Source organism: Strongylocentrotus purpuratus, unplaced genomic scaffold, assembly GCF_000002235.5.
Source record: "Strongylocentrotus purpuratus isolate Spur 01 unplaced genomic scaffold, Spur_5.0 spur5_scaffold_5, whole genome shotgun sequence".
Classification (NCBI taxonomy): domain Eukaryota; kingdom Metazoa; phylum Echinodermata; class Echinoidea; order Camarodonta; family Strongylocentrotidae; genus Strongylocentrotus; species Strongylocentrotus purpuratus.
In genome coordinates, this window is record NW_022145611.1 from 37,071,877 (window position 1) to 37,094,106 (window position 22,230).

A 22,230-nucleotide genomic window follows, 5' to 3' on the forward strand; every position below is an offset into this window, starting at 1 on the left:
ACTGCATAAATACAATGAATAAGGTAATAATATATCTATAAAGTGTTCATAGACATTGTAGATGTATGTAAATTCACAATATCCTTATCATTTAGAACTACAATCATGAAAACAGCTCTTTTTCTAAGTTACCCTGACAATCTCATAGTGGTAAGAGAAAACATGAAACCGAACAGTGTGAACATACATACCTCTGGTGAGAAGTCAGCGATATGTTCCTTCTCACGTTCCAGCGCTGCCTGGGATACAAAGATGGGGAAGTAGGTGTTCTCCACCCAAGCTCCTTGATCCCAGCGTCAAAGAAAGCAACAATCTTCTCCCAGATGGAGTAGGACCAGGGACGGAGCACGTAGCAACCGCTCACATCATAGTACTCAATCATCTCAGACTTGGTGATTACCTAGAAACAGGCACAGCAACACACATTTCAAGCATAATTGCGTTGTTTAATGCACAATTTATACAGTTCTATTGAATTTCATGTTTTTGGAAAATGTCACTGCTGTATTCAGTATTTTGATATAAGTCATTCTGTTGTTATACACATAATTATGCTTTAAAAAAATATCTTTAACAAAAAAGGAAATAAGGAAAATTCTACCAGAATCTTACCTTTGAATATTATTAAGGCTTCTTTTTGTATTATTTCAAGAATGTATTTGCAAACACAAACAGAAGAAGCTTATGCAATATGCAAGAACCATCTATGAATTTAAAAAGCAAAATATTAATTTGGAATTTGTTTAGTGGTTTGTTTAATGCCTATACTACTTTGGTATGAATTGGTCATATTTCCATAACAATGTATGTCAACTACATTAGAGTTGCAAAGTATAAAAAAATCTTTAAAAAAGCTGGATTTACAGTAATTTTACCTGATATTTCATGATAAAGCGGTGGATAAAGCAAACCTACCTGTGAATACCATTCACTGAGATCTTCTCCCTTCTTTGCTTCTAGTCCTAGTCTAGTCTGCTTCTTAGAGTCTCCCTCAGCCGTGCTCTCCTTACTCTCTGCTCCACCTCCTTTCTGCTTGGCTCCACCTGCCTTGTTCTGCTTCTCTTTCTTCTCCTTGCTCTTGCCTCTATCGCAGGAGCCGCCTGGAGGCTTGTAGTCTGAGCCAGTCAGACCCTTGTAGTCAGCTTTCAATGCTAACAGTGCTTTCACTGCGGCATCTATGTCTCCCTGAATGTTTCATGAGAATATATAAATATAGAGATTACATTAAATTAAAACTGAGAGAATTCAGTAAAAGTAAGAAGTATTTACACACATTGAACAATATTTTTAGAATAAATATGAACTAGAATCAAATTTTTTTTTTTCACAAGCGTTCTTTACAAATCTTTATCTTAGAAATGTTCTTTCCCTCCTTGGCAGTAATTATAAAAGCTATATCTTTATCACCTCTAATGTACTTTCTACCAAAAAGTACAGTACAGGACATTTCTTTCCAGAGTTGCATCTTGGATATTTGTTTAATGCATCGCCTATAGGAACTTGGTGATTCCTTTATATATGGGAATAAAAGAATTCAGTGTCAATGAATGAAGTTAATATTGCCAATATCTGCATGCAACAAGCAGAGTATGTATACAAACTTTCTATTATTGACTGACATCATGATCATCTTGATAAAAACATTTGACACGCTTCTGACATACCTTGTCAGCTTTGCTTGACTTGAGTGTACGGACTTTATCTCCCTGGCTTGTGATCTTTGCAACAATGGTGTCTACCTCTGGACCTCCTGATGCAGGAGGAGCATTCTCCTTCTTGACGGCAGGAGCGGAGGAGGCAGGAGCTGCTCCTGGTTTGTAGTCCTTGCCAGTCGCTTTCTTGTAGTCTGCCTTGTGAGCTAGCAGAGTCTTCACTGCAGCATCTATTTCTCCCTGAATATTTCACAAGAATATATAAATATGTAAATTATATCAAAATTAAAGCTGAGAGTGTACAGTACCAGTAGGAAGGAATAACACATTCTTAATGCTTAATGCTACAAACTTTCTAGTATTAACTGACATCATGATCATCTTGATAACTAGATGGATGTTCCACTGCAATGCAGTCAAAAATGATGCCTCCGCCACAGAGCGATTTTACTAACCAAAACAGAAGCAATTTTAAAATTTCAAGTTCGATTGTAATCCATTAATTATCCGTGGTTAAAAGTGATTTTTCATATACATGTATGACCCTTTGAACTTTGGCCTCATGAACCTAGAATCTAATCAGTTCATTGGCTCTGCTAGATACATACATGTCCCAAGTTTGATAGTAATCCATCCGTTAGTATTGACAATGTGATCACAAGCTATTTTCGCTTACATAATTAGCCCTGTGACCTTTGACCTCATGACTCCAAAATCTAATCAATTCATTAGCTCTGCAAGATACATACATGACCCAAATTTGGTGGTAATCTATAATTTGGTTCTTGAGATAACGCGATCACGAGGACGGGACGTACGGACGGACAACCCGAAAACATAATGCCACTGGCTACTTTGTAGAGGAGGCATAAAAATATTTGACCCGTGTCTGACATACCTTGTCAGCTTTACTTGACTTGAGTGTACGGACTTTATCTCCCTGGCTTGTGATCTTTGCAACAATGGTGTCTACCTCTGGACCTCCTGATGCAGGAGGAGCATTCTCCTTCTTGACAGCAGGAGCGGAGGAGGCAGGAGCTGCTCCTGGTTTGTAGTCCTTGCCAGTCGCTTTCTTGTAATCTGCCTTGTGAGCTAGCAGAGTCTTCACTGCAGCATCTATTTCTCCCTGAATATTTCACAAGAATATATAAATTAAATCAAATTAAAGCTGAGAGTGGACAGTACAAGTAGGAAGTAATTACATATTTTGAACAATATCTTTGGAGTAAATATAAAAGAGCATAAAAATAATATTTTTGTTCACAAGGGAACTGTAAGAATTCTCTATCCTTATCTTATAGTAGAAGAGCGTGGTCGAGTGGATACGTCGCTGGACTGTCGATCACAAGGTTTGCAGTTCGAGTCCTGCCGCGGCACTAATGTCTGTTGGCAAGACATTGATCTACATTTGCCACACTCAACCCAGGTGATGTAAATGGGTACCTGGCAGGAATTAATTCCTTGAAATGCTGGAGCGCTGTAATGCCAGCTAGGCTAAAGCCGGGGTAATAATAAATGCGCCTCAGAATAGAATTTCTAGATAGACGGCGCTATAGAAATGCCTATTACTATTAAATGTTCTTTTCTTTTCTCAGCATTCCTTAGGTAAATATCCAGAGCTATATTATTGACAAAAAGTACAGTACATTATATTTCTTTTCAGAATTACATCTTGGATATTTGGTTAATGTATCACCTACAGGTACTTGGTAATTCCTGTATACAGTCTTTGGGAATGAAAGAATTCAGTTGTCAATGGATGAGTAAATATTGGAATAATCAGCATGTTGCGAGCAGTCTATGTATACAATCTTCCTAGTATTAAAGTGACATCATGATCATCTTGATAAAAACATTTGACATACCTTGTCAGCTTTACTTGACTTGAGTGTACGGACTTTATCTCCCTGGGTCGTGATCTTTGCAACAATGACGTCTACCTCTGGACCTCCCGATGCAGGAGGAGCATTCTCCTTTTTGACGGCAGGAGCGGAGGAGGCAGGAGCTGCTCCTGGTTTGTAGTCCTTGCCAGTCGCTTTCTTGTAGTCTGCCTTGTGAGCTAGCAGAGTCTTCACTGCGGCATCAATCTCAGCCTGTAAGAAAGAGAAAGATGAAGGAATTGTGATATGAAGTATGAAAGCAGAGCTGCCAACATTTGATTTGGGTAATCAGGGAGATTTCTGAGAGAGCAGCATCGAACGACTTCATTGTTGGCGGGAACCAAGAATGGCCTTTTAGTGCCCCTGGTGGGGGGGGGGGGGGGGGGCAGGGGGCAGGCCCCCAAAAGCTCTTGGTTTTAAGCCTCTTTGAAACCCTTTTAGAACACATTTTTTCAATGATTTCTCAAAATGGAAGGCTTTGATATGGCACATTTTATTTGCATACAATTGATAACATATGAACTTCACATCATATTTCAGACTATGAACTCCTGTTACCTCTATTGTGAAATGGGGGATGTACTTGTGGAAGGCAAGGACTGGGGTGTGCTTGAGGGTTTTCCTTGAAGTGACTGGTAGGTTGCTTGCTTGAGTTTGCTAAGGAGGTCCTTGCTATACTCCCTTTGGTAGCATGGGACATCTGTGTTGGCAATTTTCTCTGTTAGGAGTGCTTGAAGTGTTTTCAAATTCATTGATCCCCTGAAATCAGTTTTGTTCTTCCTAACAATGCTAAAAACTCTTTCACATGAAGCATTGGAATGTGGTATCACAAGCAAAGATTTCATCACTTTGCTCAGAAGTGTGTATTTCTTTGAGCCATTGCCATCCTCCATCTTTGAAATTGCAGACCATTTCTTGTCTATTCTCAAGTTTTTGTTCAGGATCTCTGGTTCCCCTGAAAAATGAACTCAGGTCTATGGTATAGAGGGGTAGACTATTTCTCGATTTTACAAATCTAAGAACTGTTCATACTAACCTGAAAAAGCTCTGTATTCCTTTTGTATTGCCCCTTGCTTTCGCGGTTTGCTTGTGTTTGTCAGATGTGATGTGGCGAAATACATCATTTCTTCCCCCACTCTTGATGGAGATATCTGCGCCGCAAACTGTACAAAATGCGTAGTATTCGCCTTTCGTAGATTTCCCAACACAAGGCCATTCCAAGTGGTAGTCATCTTTATATTTCTGATAATATTTCGACTTCGACATTGTCCTGGATGATATTTTAATACTCAAACAGAGAGCAAAATACAGCCTTGTTTTGGACAAAGTTGACTTACGCCTTCGGAAGATGCAAGTTATATCGATGCGTTCCCAACGGCAAAGGAGATCAGAAAAAAAAAGTCGGCTTCAAAATCCACTCTGCAGTAACACTGCCATGTTGGTATCAAATGATAATCCACTTAAAAATCACATCGCAAAAGTCCCCAAATCAATCCAAAAACTGATGTTGAAATGTGCAGTTTTTTGGGCCGATCGCAGCAGACAAAGTCTGCTTGTTGTATCAGTGCAACTTCTGGCTGCTCTGACGCGACCGATCGGAAACCGGCACCAACGTACCGGGACGCTACGGGGGCCGGCGAGGAAGCCGCCCGGCAGAGCAAGCAGGCGAATTGCTATCACACAAACACCACTCACATTATCACATGTTCCCAATGGTTTGTTAGATTAGCCCGCCAGTCGTTCGGCGTAACTCTCATTTATTACGCTGTTAAATAAAGTACGATATCACGGTAAATTTATATTCGACGACTGGATAACAGGAAAATTCATATTACAGAATTGCCGTGTGTTTGTATACGTACGTACGAACTCAACATGCTAGTCTTGTGAAACAGTCGTTTATGAAAATAATACAACTTAAAATCTGGAAATCCGGGAGATTTTTGCATGGGGTCGGGAAAACGGGATATTGGGTCAAAATCCGGGAGTCTCCCGCAGGATCCGGGAGACTTGGCAGCTCTGTGAAAGAGCATCATGATAACAAAGAACTAAAACAATGCGGGTGGAAGAAGACAAAACATGACTCCAGCACCACCTTTGGTGGCAAAGTATACAAAATAGGGGAAACAAGGTCAATAGGGAAGTCCTCTATTTGAATGTCATGTGTCTGTGATCAAACACTCAACCTTGAACTTTATCATAGTTTTATATACCCATTCTGGTCTCCGTTCTTCCAATACATCAACTCTGATCATCCCTAAGACCAGACGATCATGGGGAGATCGAGCATTTGCCTCAGCAGCTCCCCAATTATGGAACAGTCTCCCAAACACACTAAAGGACTGTTAATCAGTCTGTAAACTTATCTTATCTAACGTTAACAAAGATCATCTTTTTCACAATGTACAATGTAATGTAAGCATAATTGTATAGTATAAGTATAGTTTATATGCAACTTATTGTAAGCGCCTTGAGCACCCTCTGGTCGGATATGTTGCGCGTTATAAATGTCTTTATCATTATTATTATTCATAAGAACAGGATGGTTACTACATAAGATGAGGAATGTACTAGACACACAGGTTTCTACCTTGGCAGCTTTGTTGCTCTTGAGAGTCCTGACTTTGTCCCCTTGCTCTGTGATCTTGGCCACCAAACCATCTACACCACCAGTCTCGGCTTTAGGGGTCTCCGCAGTCTCGGCGGCCTTGGCTGGGGCTGCTCCTGGTTTATAGTCCTGTCCAGTCTGATTCTTATAGTCTGCCTTCAGTGCAAGAAGGACCTTAACTACAGCATCTATTTCAGTCTACAAGAGAGTAAAACAGTGGAAATGTAAATAACAATACTTTATACAAATCGGGAGGGTCAAATTTGGGAATTAACTTTTATTCAATCTTATGAGGATTCCTGATGATTCAAATCTTGGATACAAAGAATTAGCATAACTTATAACTTAAAAGAATACAAGAAAAACAGTTGTTGAAGTTCCTTTGTTTATACTAAAAATTGAATAAAATTTGTGTGTGTTGAGGTCCTCTTGAATTTGTATGTCTGAATACGATATTGAACAATGGATAAAGAGCTTATATATGATACCTGCCAGAAGTATAGGGAACATTATACTAAATGTCCCTTTAAGTTCAAAATAAGAATGGACTAGAATCAAATATTTTACCTTTGGGGCCTTGGCGGACTTGAGGGCTCTGACCTTGTCACCTTGAGCTGTGATCTTTGCGACCAAGTCACTGCCATCTCCCGTAGAGGGCGCCACAGCTGCAGGGGCACTCTTCACCGTCTCCTTCTTACTCTGTTTTGGCGCTTTCTTACCCTGACAGATTAGAATAGAAAACATTGTAACCAAGATTAGTGTGCCATTCAAGATTCAAGACACTTCAGAGAAACAGTGGAATTTATTTAGGTTGAGAAATAAAGATAAATTAATCATATCATGTGATATTTGTTGATAGATGAGTAAGTTTGTGATGTCCCCTGACCTTATCAGCTGCTGCAGCTGCTGAACCTGAAGAAGTTTGGCTCTTGGTGTGACCATCAGGGATGTTGATCAGGATACACGGTGTAGCACGACTTGTGTGTCGACTGAAAAGTGAAATCATGTACAAAGAACCAATGATAGAACGTGCTGAAGCCACTGATACAGATCATATTAACAGAACTTTCTTCTTTCAAGCCCCTGATTTTTAGCACTTGGATATCTCAAGTAATCCAGGTGCAATTCAACTTTGTTCAAATTCTAACAACTTAATTTCAATGTCATTTTATAGCAAAGTAAAGTGGTTATTGAATATTGTGATATGCATTTGAAACAATTTAAAACCTGCATTCTTCCAAGCAAAGAACTTCACTACTCTAAAATTCTCTGAGCTATCAATACATAGGTTCCCAGGATATGAAAAATAGTGTAACTTTTATCATTTCTCAGAACAGAAAGTGTTTTTTTCCTCCCCTTTCTTTCTTGTTTCCTCTTTCACATTTTGTACCCTGAAGTCTCCTGCATCTTCTGATAACAGGGACTAGTATCTTGAAACTGTCACAAGCCTAACTACCTGGACATCCCATTTGAAATATGTATTATAGAAATGATACTTCTTTCAAAGGTACGTCTACAAACCTAGCCCGACAAAACTTTGGAGAAACTGGCCCCAGATTACTATATTGAACTTACTTGCAATTCAACAGCACTTTAAAAAATGTTATGGTAAACAAGGGTTGTCTTGGATTGATCTTTACCTCTGTGGTTCATATGCCTGATCACAAATGAAGAAACCTTTCCTCTGGATCTGGACGATTTCACCTTTCTTGACTGATGCTAGCTCAGGGTCACCAATGATACTTGTATCCTCCTACATTATATAAAACAATAACAACAATTAAAAATATGGCTTAATTCACCCAGGGTAGCCTCATCGATATTAAAACTGCTCTTCCACAGGCTGCAACCATCATAACCAGTAGTACCTGAACACTACTAGGTACCAATGCCATACATCTAGGTCAAGGAGGATAGTTTTGTGTAAAACACCTTGCCCTTTGATGTAAGCATCAATATCAAACAGTGCTCTTGCCAATGATAATAACTATACTTCCAAGAATAATGAAAAACAACATTTCTTGACAACTCTTTTTGCTCTAATGGCACAGTACATCTGATAACATATACATATATTGAAACACTCTTTCATCACTAATTAGCAGAAGGAAAAATAACTGTAGGCACATTAAATGAAAGAAAGTTCATAAAATAATCTGAACATAATAGTTATCTCTTGATGCACAAAGTAGGTATAGTTTTCAACTGTACAATGTGTAAAAACATAACTCACATACAATGGTGATTGGGAAACATTAGAAAATCTATACCGCTGAATACACAAATATTATGTAAAAATTAAATCTATAAATACACAAACACTACAATTAAATTCCATGAACTCTTCTTACCCTTGATTTCTTGTTGACGTAGTCCTTGAAGTCTTCATCTTTACCCAGAATGCCCTTGGTGATGATGTTATCATAATGGATCATGACAGCCTCTATGAATGGAGCCTTCTCGGTCTCGCCCAACCATGTCACTTTGATTGTGTTCTTGAAGTTCTACAAGAAAGAAATGTATAAATAGGATGACAAAATAAATCTACTACAAATTTACGACAAATGTTTGTTAAATGGCAAGCTATGATGTCATCATAGTGGATCATGGAGGCTTCTGATGGCCACCCCAAAGCAAATCATATTTTGACAATTCAGACAATAACATGTGGCACCATTACTCTACATGCTATGACAGATAAAATAGCGTAAAAGTACCATTAGTGACTGGATATTTATCAAAATTGAAAGTCCAATTATTATCACTGATTTTAATGAGAAACAATAAATAGTGATTGAGTGAAAGACTGTAAATCAAGGTAGTTTAGATGAACATGAACATGGACAAACCTTGTTATCAGCATCAAACTCTGCCTCAACTGACTGAACTTTCCCATCTGATGCCCTGAAAAATGAAGACATTTAAAAGTTACTTACAACTTAAATATTATATAAGTGCATTGGAAGTTGCAGAAGGTTAATTTGGTGCAAGACATGTATCACAGTTTGCTTAAAAATTCTACATGCGAAAATTGATTTTTGTTGTTGCTGTTGTAGTTGTTGAAAATTAGCATTTAGAATACATTGTACAAATTAATGGGGAAAAATCTTCTCTGTAAGTAGCCAGAAAATACTTACATTCATCTGATAATACATATATTACAATACACAAAAACTGTAACAGAGATGCTATACAGAAATCCGTTTCAATTTGACCCTTACTTGACAATCTTCTTGATGTTGAGGTTGCCCCAATTGATGAAGGTCACAATTTGACCATCTGAGAAGGTTGCTGCATCTTCCTGGTCAATGAAGACCTTCTTACTGATCCACATCTTCTTCATGCCTACATCAGCATTCTGGAAATAATGACAAGACTAAATTAGTTACAAATTAAGACCATGTGACCTAGTCAAGAAATGGACTGGTCTTAACTAAGAAAAATGTTAGAACAAGGGTACACGACAGAAGGTGATGGAGGTGAATAGCCGCCAACCCCTTCCAAAAGGACGGCACTAGACAGGCGCGTACACAGGGGGGGGGGGGTTTGGGGGTTAACCCCCCCCCCTTTGGTAATTTTTTTTGTGTGTAAACCCCCCTAAATCTCCCTAAAACCCCCCTCCCCCCTTTTGGATTTTTTTTTTTTTTTTAATTAAAAAAAAAAAAAAAAAAAAAAAATTCCCATGGTTGACCTAAAAAAGCTGACCTTACCCCCCCTCCCAACAGAGCAAAATGTCAAATTTTCAAATTTCGAGACCAAAAAAAAAAAAAGTGTCCTCCTACCCCCCCCCCCCCCTCCTATCCCCCCCCCCTAGCTTATTCAGCGGCTGGCTGAGTCGTTGCGAAATTTTGGGCCCGATTTATAAATGTTAAAACCCCCCCCTTGAAAAAATCCTGCGTACGCGCCTGGCACTAGATGATGATAGATCTAGTCAACTCAATATGCAAATGCGAATAAGCAGTGGAAGACATGAAGATTACACCTCAAAAATCATGTTTTGGGGATTTCTTTCATCTAAATAAGGGATAAGGATTCATTTGTCTAGTGGTTAGCTATCTGGTCAGGCTATACTACCACCAAGAGTTTAACCCTGTGTCAAGTCTTTAGATGACGATGCTAAAAAGTGGCTGTAACATTAACAATCACATCTGATTTGATACATATTTGTTAAAATCATAACTACACACACCTCTTCCTCAAAACCATGTCATCTCAATGAAAAGTCAATAAGTGTCAATATCACTAGTACTTAGGGTTAACACCAACTTCATGTTCTGTCTCATTCATTGCATCATTCATTGTTTTGGATATAACATGTAGTGTCCCTCAACTTAGGCTCTGTTTTTGGACCATTGTAAGTGAAAATTTATTGAAAGTGCAGGAATGGTGTAATGCAAATGAAGTCACAATTAACCTACAGAAAACAAGCTATATTTATAACCACTTCATTATCAATCACTCTCAGTATCAGGTGATTCCTAAGGCCTACCTTGGGATGTTTTGCTACCTCTCTACACTCTTCCGGGGCATTGGATACTGTGACTGGAACAGCTCCATCTCGAACAACACCTGTGAACCTTGGAGCGATGGGGTCAATGACCTTTCGGTTGAAGCTCCATAGCTTATCCCATTCCATCATCACAACAGATCTCGAGGATCCCTTCATATTGAAATAAAACAATTATTCTAATCAAAATGAGATATTGGAATTTATTGATTTGATTAAATTTGTACTATTACAGTTTTATATTCATAAGAACTTGATTGCTATCATTATACTTCACAGTACTGCACTGAATCGAGTAGAAGCAACTGGCCTGACATAAGTTAAGTTGATTTAATGAGATAGGTATGAGGTGTGCTGAAATAGTACAACAGGATTGTTTTTTTTTAATTTTAAATATATTTATGTATGTCCTGTAGCTTAATGCTGAGAGAAAAACACACAAACACTCTTTCTCTCTCTCATATAACTAACTGGGCAATGACGAACAGTTTCAGTTTTGATTTGATTTGATTTCTGCATTTTTGAATAACAAAGAACATATAAATGTAAGGTATAATACAATATATACAAACAATAATTTCTTCATGTCAAAATGTTTTTTTACATAATATATGTACATATAATAACAAAACTTAATATTTCCATAACATATTATCATAAATTTAAACTATTATCCCAACTATTCTGTTGGAAAAGTGCAGGAGACCGCAATCATAAGCAAAGCTTGATAAGGATGGCGGCCTCCAAGTTCCTCCATAAACAACCCCCCCTTCCCCTTCCTTTCTCCCCCTCTCTGAGCCATTTATTTTATTTTATTTGCACCTCTCTCACACTCTGTAAATAAGATGTAAATACCTGAGCATTGATGAACAGTTTCAGTCCCTCAATAAACAGACCACTCCCCTTCTCTCTATCTCTCCCTCTATCATTTCTTCCCCTCTCCCCTCCCATCTCTCACTCTCAGTAAATACCATGTGCATACCTGAGCATTAATGAAGAGCTTCAGTCCCTCCACAGTCATGCCTCTCCTGAGGATGCCACGTACAGTTGGGAACCGAGGATCATCCCTGAGACACAAAACATATTTTAAAAAAGAGTTAAGACAGTACCTATGCAAGTTGATATTTCATTTTGTCCATATAATTTTGTTTACAGATCTCTGTGGAAGCTATAAATGTGTTAGTTTTACACAACTGCACATATAGATCTAAATGAGAAAAAAGATCTTTGCATATTGTGAAACAGAGAAAAACTGTGCTCTTTAGCAATGTGTATGCCTTTGACAATCACTAATGCCCTATTTTAGCCCATAAATAGCTCAACATAAACATTTAGAAAACTTAAGGTTGTGCTTTAAAGATGAAGTTGAGTTCTGGTCATGCGATTGCATTGTGAAAGAAACGGTGTGGAATCGACCAGAAAAGGTTGATCACCTAGCATATAAAAATTTGTGTGTATTGCAGGGTTCTGGGATCATCAAAATGATAAGAAATTTGGCCAAGTCTTGGTAAAGTTACAAACACTGTACACAGAAAGATGTATATGGGACTACATGAACACGTGGCGTAAAAATCCTACCCCCGACTTTTACGATGTTACATCACATATTTAGAATATAAAGGCATTTGAAGAGCCATGCTTTTCAGGGAACATGTCTTATCTGATGTTCTTCTACACTTGCATAATAAGAATGATAGTGCTCACAAATTATTTTTCACCTTTTCCCAGAACTCAACCTTCTCTTTAGCAGATTTCTATTGCACAAAACATGCACATTCCCTAACAGATAAGGAATTAGACTTACAAAATTAACTCTTAGTTTTTATTTTATTTGTATTATTTACTCCAGTGGATCATTTTAACCAAGAGATTTTGAAAACAAATGCATTTTGTGTAACTTTTAATGTTTCTGTGTTGAGATTTACCCTACCAGTAAACTAAAATTATGACCGTTATCACTTTCCCTTCCACTTACCATCCATCTACCAATCCATTCTCCACAAACCAGGTGAGCTTTCTCTTAGAGAGCAGAGTATATTGTAGGTTGAGTCTGCTATACTCCCATACATGTGGTTTGCGTAGACCTAGCACATCAATGATGAAATCAAACTGTGGATCTCTGTCATGATATTCAGTGGTACGTAGAGCGTGTGTCACCCCCTCCACGCTGTCAACGATCGGGCAAGCAAAGTCATAGGTTGGATACACCCTGGCAGAAGAAAGAATGGGAAAAACAAATATCAGATCAGAATGTATGATATATGACACGATCTTCCAGAGGTAACTCATGTGTTTTTTTCAATTCACAATTCATAATATGAAGATAACAATGGTTCTAAGCTGCTGTTCAGTTTTCTTCTCTGTAAGTTAAGTATTACACAAAAGAGAGGTGACAAAATCACATAAATCTCTCCTAATTTTCTAAATGATTGTATTTCTTCCTTTAAAAAAAAATTTCCTGTCATATTTTACAAAGCAAATGACTTCATTGGAAGCTGTTTTCATCCAAATGATTCATAGAGGAGATCCCACTTGTGTCCTGAAATTTGAATCCTAAATTGTTATGTTAAAAATGGTCCAATGACTGGATGACTTACTTGTACTTGGTACCAGTGCGTACATGGACTTCATTCTTACAGCGGTACATGGTTGGATCCCTCAGACAGCCATTGTCAGACTTCATGTCAATCTTGAGCCGAAGACAACATTTCTGACCTGTGGCGCTTCCCTTCACCATCTCGTTCCACATCTCAAAGTTCTTCTCTACAGCTGGAAAAAAAACATCGAGAAAGGACATTAGCAGCTTATAAGCTCACAGATATTGTCATTATTTGACTTTAAAAAGACATTTCATCAGTTAAAACCTCTAATCACGAGACATAGCGAGTTACTAGGATAGAAATCTTTAGTTATTTCTTGTGAGTGATCTTACATGGTTCATTTTAATGCCTTTTAATATATCAATTCATTCTCAACTTCTGTTCTATGAATTAGAAATAAAGAACAAATAAAAATACTACCAAATAATTTACTTCCTGCTTTAAGCACACTCAATTTTTTTATAAAGATACTATAAATCGCAGTAATAATGTCCCATGACATAACATTCAACATCATGACATATTGTCTTGAAGACATAGATTGACAGCACTAAGAGTCAATAACGGTTGACATTATATAGATTTACAACCTTCTAGCTCTGGACAATGAAAGATTACTGTAGTGGTAGTGTTAAAACTATATTTTTTTTTTTACAGCATATCCATTACAGAATCAATAAACCTGTTTACAATACTCATATTTGAATCTGTTTAGTTCTGGGCAGTAAAGGAGACTTACTATTATGCCAGTTCTTGGAGTACACCCTCTGCTCTCGCTCCTTCTTCATGGCCTCGGGCTCAGTGTCGTCAGCGTAGGCCTTGCCTTCCTTGATCAGCTTCTCAGCGTAGGACTGGATCAGATCAAAGGAATCAGACGTATGGGTGAAGATGTCTGGTTTGATGCCCAGCATGGCTACATCTTCAAGGATAACCTGAGAGAAAAGACAACAGAAGAATGATCAGATCACAAGAGTGAAGATGTTTGGTTTGATCTTTCAGGGTAATATGAGGAAATAACAATGCAAGAATGATCAGATCATAACGTAAGATTAATATAGTCAGTGGAGTCCACAGTACCCATAAAGATGTCTGGTTTTATACAAAGTATTGCTTTATCTTCTAGGATAACCTGAGAGAAAAGAACAGATGAATTACCAATACACAATAATTCGAATTGTGGGTGAATGTATCTGGTTCAATGGCCTGAAAAATGCAACACAAGTATAACCGCAGAAAGGGCTCAAACCTTTAGTCATCATGAGTTAATTTCCCAACTAAAAACCAATTATTGCCCTTTTAAAATTCTTATAGTAAGATCTTCAGACAGATCAATTACCTATCATATTTACATATCTGAATATGAACCTTCAGAAATCAAAACCTTAACATTTTTCCATACAATGAAATATAGAAGCAATTTTCCTCCATTTTGTATGGGAACTTTCACAGGTCATGGAAATTGAGGAGAAAGGAATGGCAGACAACTGACCTTCTCAAATTCCATGTTCTCCTTGGCAGGGTTGGTATCATCGAATCTCATGACCAACTTCCCTTCAAAGGCCAGCTGGTAATACTGGTTCAATAAGGCTGCCTTAGCATGCCCAATGTGCAGATATCTGATTGAAAGATGATGAAAACAAATTAATATAACAGATAACATTGTTTTGTTCTGCATACAAACATTGTATTGAGATTGTGCAATCACTGGCATTTGATTCTTTACAAGAAACTTGCATATGAAGGCTCTTAGGAATGTTCTGTGAGACTATCAGTTATACAGCAATCTTTATATAAATCTAAAACTCTCTATTAAGCATACCTGTGTAAACAGCATTTGGATGAGTTACAGTCGTCATTTACTGCACATTTTTTCCCTTTTATATCTCTCTTCTTGAGCACATAGAGACACTACAGTAGTTATATGTGCTGTAAAAGCACTGTCTTATTATTCTTATTATTACAACAATCTCTGTAAATTAGGCATACTGTGACACAGCAACAACTTGCATGGTCTTGGAAATGTGGCAAAATATTATGTATAGGGTTTTCCTTTTTGAATTTTAAAACAGAGATTAACTAATTAATCTTCATTTATATGACTTCAATCACCCTGAACTACATATAATGTAAGATGTTAGAAAGTATGACTTGTTGTTTCCATACACATCTCACATAAATAGTTCACAATTTTGAATTAAAAGTAATCTTTATTCATACAGATTTAGATTAGGCAATAATAAATGTCTCACCCACTGTACTAGGTGTACCTTAGTAGACTTTTCATGTTTTGTACTTACCCACTAGCTTCTGGTGGGAACCTGACTACAACCTTGCCCATCTCGGCTCCTGGAAGCTCTACGTACCCACCTACATCCTTCTTCTTGCTCTGTAAAACAAGAGAGATAGATAGATAATGTATCTCATCATACACAAGTTTGTGTTCCTCTTGGATTCTTGTACATGATACTGGGTTTGTGAACTACTGAAGGAATCATTTAATGACATTAACTTCACAGCTAATTAATGAGTCACCAATGGAGTAACAAATATTGTAACAGTATGCAACAACCAATAGTTATGGTGAAATTGTACAGCAGGTAGCCAAGTTTCATATAATTTTGTAAAAGCTTCAGTCGTATAATGGACAGCATTTCACAGAAGCTTTAAAACAGAAAGGGGGATTGAGGCAAAATTAATAATATACATGTACAATGAATGCAAGACAATATAATGTGTATGAGCTCAATAAATTTGGGGAATAATATTGAAAATCTCAGTCTTTCTTGCTTAACTTTAGCATTAATGACAATGTGAAATGAAAGTAAAAAGTATCTCTGTGACAAGTAATTTGAGTAAAATGAATAGCAATTGGGCAATTCCACGGTAACGGAAGGACACTCAGACAAGATTTTTGAACTTCAGGTTCATACTAAAAGAAATGTTTTATTAGTATGTATTAAACTATGGGGAACAAAATGTGTTTCAGTCAAGTGGAAAGCTTCATCAACTTCACAAAGTTTGGATAAACACTAATTAACTGGAAAAACCATGTCCATTTTTATGTCCTTCCATTACCGAGATAATTAATATGCACATTCTTAAACTACTTAACTATAATGACAATTTTTTTTGGGAGAATTAAAGGCACTTATATAGGTATTATATCTGTACTTTTTCACATCTTATACTAATAAAACAGTTCTTTTAGTATGAACCTGAAGTTCAAAAATCTTGTCTGAGTGTCCTTCCGTTACCGTGGAATTGCCCAATTGACATAAATCCAGAAGAACAGCTGTGAATGTACAAGGGCAGATGAACGGCAAAATGGCAAACAGTTTCAATTAACAAGGGCAACTGAGGGTTAATACTGAACTGAACTAAACAAAACTGATTTCATAAAATTGTATACAAATGAAGAGAAGATATACATCTTCATGATGCAGTAAAGGGAAATTAAAAATAGGAATTTCAAATCAAATGACCACGATAATATCTCACACTGCAACTGATGAAGTTTTATTTACAAATTCCATGAAATTCATCAGAGTTCTAATTGGTCTGAAGGATAGTTTTCTTCTTTTTTAAATGGCAGTTGACAATAATGAAGGAAGTAAAATGCTTATAAAAGGGATTATGTCGCACTCTCAATGACTGATTTCATGAATATTCTTAGTCCTGCTAAAAACTAATTGTGGAATTTAAACGTTCAGAAAATAGTAAAATTAAGGCAAACGAAAGCCGAAATTTTAAAATGGTTACTGTAACATTTAAAACAAAATTACAAATTGCAAATGTTTAAGATTGAATGGCTAACACTGCAAAACTTGAATTTAAACAGCAAAATTTTCAATTGCATGACGATGGATTTATTTTAAATGCAAGAACATGACTTTCATTTTCAATGATAAGGCATATGCAATACACACTGACAATGTGGTACTCACATTATCAGATCCCTGTAAAACCAAACAAAGAAAATCCAAAACAACACCATTTCAGAGTTGAAGAAAATAACTATACATGTACAGCTTTGTACGCTTATACAAAGAACAACTCTCTTTCCTCTCTTGCTTTTCTTTTGGTCATTTGTCCTCTCGCTCTCAGAAGGTATATTGTAATTCATATTTTTGTCATAAAATGCCTTTCAACATATGATTTAATTAATTGTTGATATATCATAATTGTCTTTAAAGTAGTCAGATAATATCTTTCAATATAGGTAAGGAATGTGATAGATATTTGTAAGTTTATCATTGCCAATGAATTCTTCTTCTTCCTTAGTATAAAATAAAGGCAGAGAACACCCGAGATATTCTTTCCGTTCATTTCTAATATCACCCTATGGCTCAATGACTAATAAAAACAGCTGTCACTGATCTGCTATCATCATAGGATTTCTATGTAAACAAGACAAGCAATCAGGTTTCATGCCCAACCCATCAACAGAACATACAAGGTAACATGTTCTTGATCCTTCCAGTGTACACTTGGATATGCTAAACATTAAAATAGGCTGCGAAAGGGTTATCTGGTATATTTCTTGGGAAGGTAGATTGTGGAGTATAGGAGAGAGAAAGAAAAAGAGAGAGAGAGAGAGAGAGAGAGAGAGATAAGAAAAAAACAAAGGTAAACATAAAGATATGTGCAAAATACATGTGTACAAGGGACAGTAGAAGGCAAAATCACAATTATCGAGGAAGAAAACCTTGAATAAACCTAGACATTGCAGGTACGGTATTCACAACCATGTATTTCTTCATATGTCCTCTTCAGTCTATTCTCCACACCTACATGTACATGTTTAATGATCAATACTACTGAAAAACGTAATAAAACCATTGTTATTTTATTCAATACATACACTCAATTCTTGTCTGGCAGACTCGGGTAGGGCATTGATGACCTTCTGGAACTGGTCTTGGGATCCTAAGAAGCTGAACCATCGCATCACGTTGGTAGGGGCTTTCCCTTGGGTCACCATCTTACTCCATGGATTACTCCCTTTGGAAAGTAGAATAAAAGACAAGAGAACACATGATATAACTGATTTAATACTACTTCTGAAGTACAAAATACACTATTCTGCATATATATCTCATGATTTTTTTACAAATTAGACTCTCACTTTACACAAGCTCAAGTTTATATTTCACAATAAAATTATCTACACTGAACTGTTGGTACCGAAATATATTCTAGATATATCCTAGTTAAGCAATTTCTCATTAAGATTGACAACAAAATATTTATGGCAAAATGCAGTATGGTTAATTAAGTGTTCATTACAACTGAACTTTATTCATATTTCTAATCTCCTTATTTAGAGTGAGGGCGTTGTCAAGCTAGAGCATGCTTTGGAAGAACTCCATACGCAGGCCTTAAAACTAAAGCACCATTTACAGCTTGAGAATGCCATCATTTTAATAATTCTAATCCATATCTGTTCCACTGCATGCAATAGAAACCTAGAATAAAAATGTAGACTGAATTACCTTTCAAGGCACCCCACACTGCAAAATCAGCAATGGTCAGCTCATGTCCAACCAGGAATGTCCTTGGGCCAAGGATCTTGTCCAGGTAGGCCACAGCCTGGTGAAAGTCCGAGGATGACCCAACACGGATGTTGGCAAAGTCCAACCAGTGGTCCACCTGATATATGTCATAAAGAAAGAAATCAAGTGGTAAATAAAAGTAAACAATATAATAATTGTAAGTTAACTTGGATTTGAAGACTGTAATCTGTTCATGTTATGCAACATCAATGTTTTAAGCTAATTATATTGTTTTCCTTCTGTCAAATGGAAGTTATTTAATGTTGCAATGTATTGAAAACACAAATTACACATGTATCATGTTTACATGAATACCTTCCAATGCAAAACAAAATTAGGACTTGCTGCCTTTTGACTTAAAATTAGACCTAATTAGACCTAATAGAAACTGACCGTATGATTTTGATTTATAGAAATGTCTTCACCATTGTTTTTAATAGGAAAGGAATTGCTCACCTCAGAAGCTTCCAGACTGGTCTTGCCATAGAGACCACTCTCAGGAGTAGTCCTAGCCAGGTAACGACTGATAGCTGTAGACGATGTCAATGTCACAGCACTGCAAGAAAACACAACAAATATAAATGAAAGGGGATCATAAATAATTGTTATTCAACAGTGAAAACCTATATGATATTAATATAGGTACCAATGAGAATCACATGCTAATTTCTTCACAGTTTAAAAACATTCCTGTTCGTCTATGGTTTGCCATCATGATACAAGAGTGCTGGACATGGTGATTATTATTGAGAGAAAAGTGTATATAATTAACTGTAATGCTAATATTTCACTCAGTTTAAGAGGGCATTAAACGGCATTTATATTAATTTCTTCTGCAAAAATGGCAAATTTGGGACAAACATATTCAAAGTCATTGCCTGGTTTTTTAATTGGCTAAGAATCAGACAGTTGTTAAGCACAAGATTGATGCATGGACAAAGTTGGGGCTGAAACTGTAAATTACAAACGGTTCCTCAATAAGAAGCAACAGAGGGACTGTAACCTCGTTATTCCATGCATGTGCATGAGCATAATGTCAATTTTTATTTGAAAAAACAGCCTTAAAAGAACTTACTCAGACAGCTTGAGGGCGTTAGCAGATCCCCATTCAACCTTCACCTTCCCTGTCACGCACTCTGCTGTGAGGAGTGCCGCTGAGAAAAGAAAGAAACATACACTCCTGGTTAGGATTGGCAATTTATCAGGATATACTGGGAGATACAAGGATATAGCTGAATGTCATAAAATAACACCTACAGTTAAGTTAATAGCGTTCGTAATGATGAATTGCTTAGATTACAGTCGCTAACTTACTGAACACAAGCGAATCTTCTTTGTAAAAACAACTTTTACAAATCTCAGCCATGCTTACTGAGTTGAGATGTTCCATTCAATTTAAAATACCCATTACATAATACACTTCTCCTAATCTCAAAGTGATCTTACAGCACAGTGGCAGAATTGCATGGCTGAGATTTGTAAAAGTCGTTTTTACAAAGAAGATCCAGTGAATTTTTTATTCAAAAAAATCCTTGCATCAATTTGAATCACAATGATTATTTTTCGCATGGTCCTTTTATTAAATAACCTTGTTTTCTGTTTTGTTTGCAGAGGGAGAAGAGGCTATGTCACGTTAAGAAATCATAAAGATCAGTTGTATTATGCGTATATACATATGATACCAGAACAAATGTTGATTATCAGAATTTCATTTTGGAATACCTCTATACAAATACCACAATGTCTTAAGCCCGTATCAGTATTAGTATGATCCAATATAAAGCTATTATTCTTTATTTAATTCAGTATAATGCTTTTCCTCAAAAATAGTTTTGCTATTTTGTTAGGGTTGAGACGCTAAGCAATGGTTTCAAATGTACATTAAACGAACCCTGAACCATTGCAAAATGATGGTGGTTCTCTCTCTCTCTCTCTCTCTCTCTCTCTTTATTTTAATCATCCATTATCAACTACATATAAAGCAGCAACCAAAAACTTAGGGTTATCTGAGATAGGTGAAAGTAATATCACATTTTCACTTGGCAGCCCAAGGGGGCCGGGGAAGGGGGGGGGGGGGGTGGGAGGAGGGGGTTAAACCCCCTACCCCCCCCCCCCCCCCCCCCGCAGATCTGCCCATGTTACCATATCATTCCACGACATTTTTGTCTTCCTCTTCTCCTCAAAAGGGACTTTTAGATTTGCGTGGACGTGGACGTGTTACGTCCTTTTAAGGCACTGGCAATCACATGTGACGTCCTTTTAAGCACTGGCAGTGCCTTAAAAGGAGGTCACATGTTGCAGTCCACGTTCTCATCGTGCAAATTATCTAAAAGTCCCTAATATTGATTTACTGGTCGAGGTTCATTATTTGCTGACAACGAAAAACTTCTCCAGGCCATGACCATGTTTCTGCCCTTGCCCGATCGCCTCCAGCTCCAGCAGACATGGCGCGGCAGCGTGCACACGCACCGCTACTAGCGGCGCAGTAGGCCTATAACCACTGCTGACGGCGGCACTGCACTGCGAGCTGAATCGGTAATAATAGGCCTACTCATAAAACGAGAAATCTTGCACGCTAATCTTAGTTCCATTTCATTGGTTTAAGGTTTGAAAATTGAAACTCAATATTGTGTTAAAGAATATACCAGAAAAGATTAGACCTATGTTTATTTCATAATTCCACCGGGGCGATTTTTAATTTTGCAATCGCCCCCGTGAGCAACCTGACGGGGGCGATTTTGTAGCTCACTCACGGGGGCGAATCGCCCACCGCCCCCGTGTATTTTGAGCGCTGATCACACTCATCAATTGTATATTTGTTTGTACTTGTACCGGTAGTCACATTACAAAATCGCGACTGTCAGACTCGCCTTACACACACACAGCTCTGCACCCTGCACTCTGGGGATGCGCTCGGCTCTGCATCTGACTGCACCCGCGCGCCGCGGGGCCTCCGCGAAGAGCGAGCTCGGACTCAGAGATCGAACAGAAGTAGACTAATCAGTCAAAACACACACATACCAATAATTCATAAATAAAATGAACTTACCTATAGGCGGATTTGAAGTGTTTGAAACTAATGCCAACATTTTCCAAAGTATTGCAACTCTGAATAATTAGAAAAAGTGATTAATTCGTCTCTCAGTCTCTGAGACAGAATAAACTCCCGGGAGTCCACTTAGTTGTACACGTGAATAACATTTGTCGCAAAAATTTTCACGCCCTCTCTTGATATGGCTAGCGCGAGGAGTTTGGCTTACGCAATCCCACTGCACTCAACACTAAAAATGATATCATCATGTAATCCTTGTGAAATGTTGAAAGTATTTTTATCGCAATACTCATTTTTTATAGGTCTTGTCATCCGATATCTTCCATTTGATAGGAAATCACATTCAGAATGTGTCCATTTTTATCTATTCTAATTTCCA

The 22,230-nt window shown here is 37.4% G+C and overlaps 1 protein-coding gene across 1 annotated transcript in view; it reads right to left on the minus strand.

The window, feature by feature from the left end:
• Window positions 1–21,985, minus strand: part of LOC115929473 (bifunctional glutamate/proline--tRNA ligase-like) — a 29,548-nt gene extending 7,563 nt beyond the window's left edge. The window contains 25 exon segments of the mRNA XM_030998457.1: window positions 192–274; window positions 277–400; window positions 916–1,185; window positions 1,665–1,892; window positions 2,551–2,778; window positions 3,518–3,745; window positions 6,123–6,338; window positions 6,708–6,860; window positions 7,027–7,129; window positions 7,781–7,893; window positions 8,492–8,644; window positions 8,990–9,044; window positions 9,362–9,498; window positions 10,630–10,800; window positions 11,630–11,714; window positions 12,623–12,856; window positions 13,245–13,416; window positions 13,987–14,179; window positions 14,737–14,863; window positions 15,545–15,633; window positions 18,109–18,248; window positions 18,740–18,896; window positions 19,256–19,355; window positions 19,875–19,953; window positions 21,849–21,985. Coding sequence (XP_030854317.1) covers window positions 192–274; window positions 277–400; window positions 916–1,185; window positions 1,665–1,892; window positions 2,551–2,778; window positions 3,518–3,745; window positions 6,123–6,338; window positions 6,708–6,860; window positions 7,027–7,129; window positions 7,781–7,893; window positions 8,492–8,644; window positions 8,990–9,044; window positions 9,362–9,498; window positions 10,630–10,800; window positions 11,630–11,714; window positions 12,623–12,856; window positions 13,245–13,416; window positions 13,987–14,179; window positions 14,737–14,863; window positions 15,545–15,633; window positions 18,109–18,248; window positions 18,740–18,896; window positions 19,256–19,355; window positions 19,875–19,953; window positions 21,849–21,888 — 3,678 coding nt within the window. The 5' untranslated portion in view covers window positions 21,889–21,985.
• Window positions 21,986–22,230: the final 245 nt, after the last annotated feature.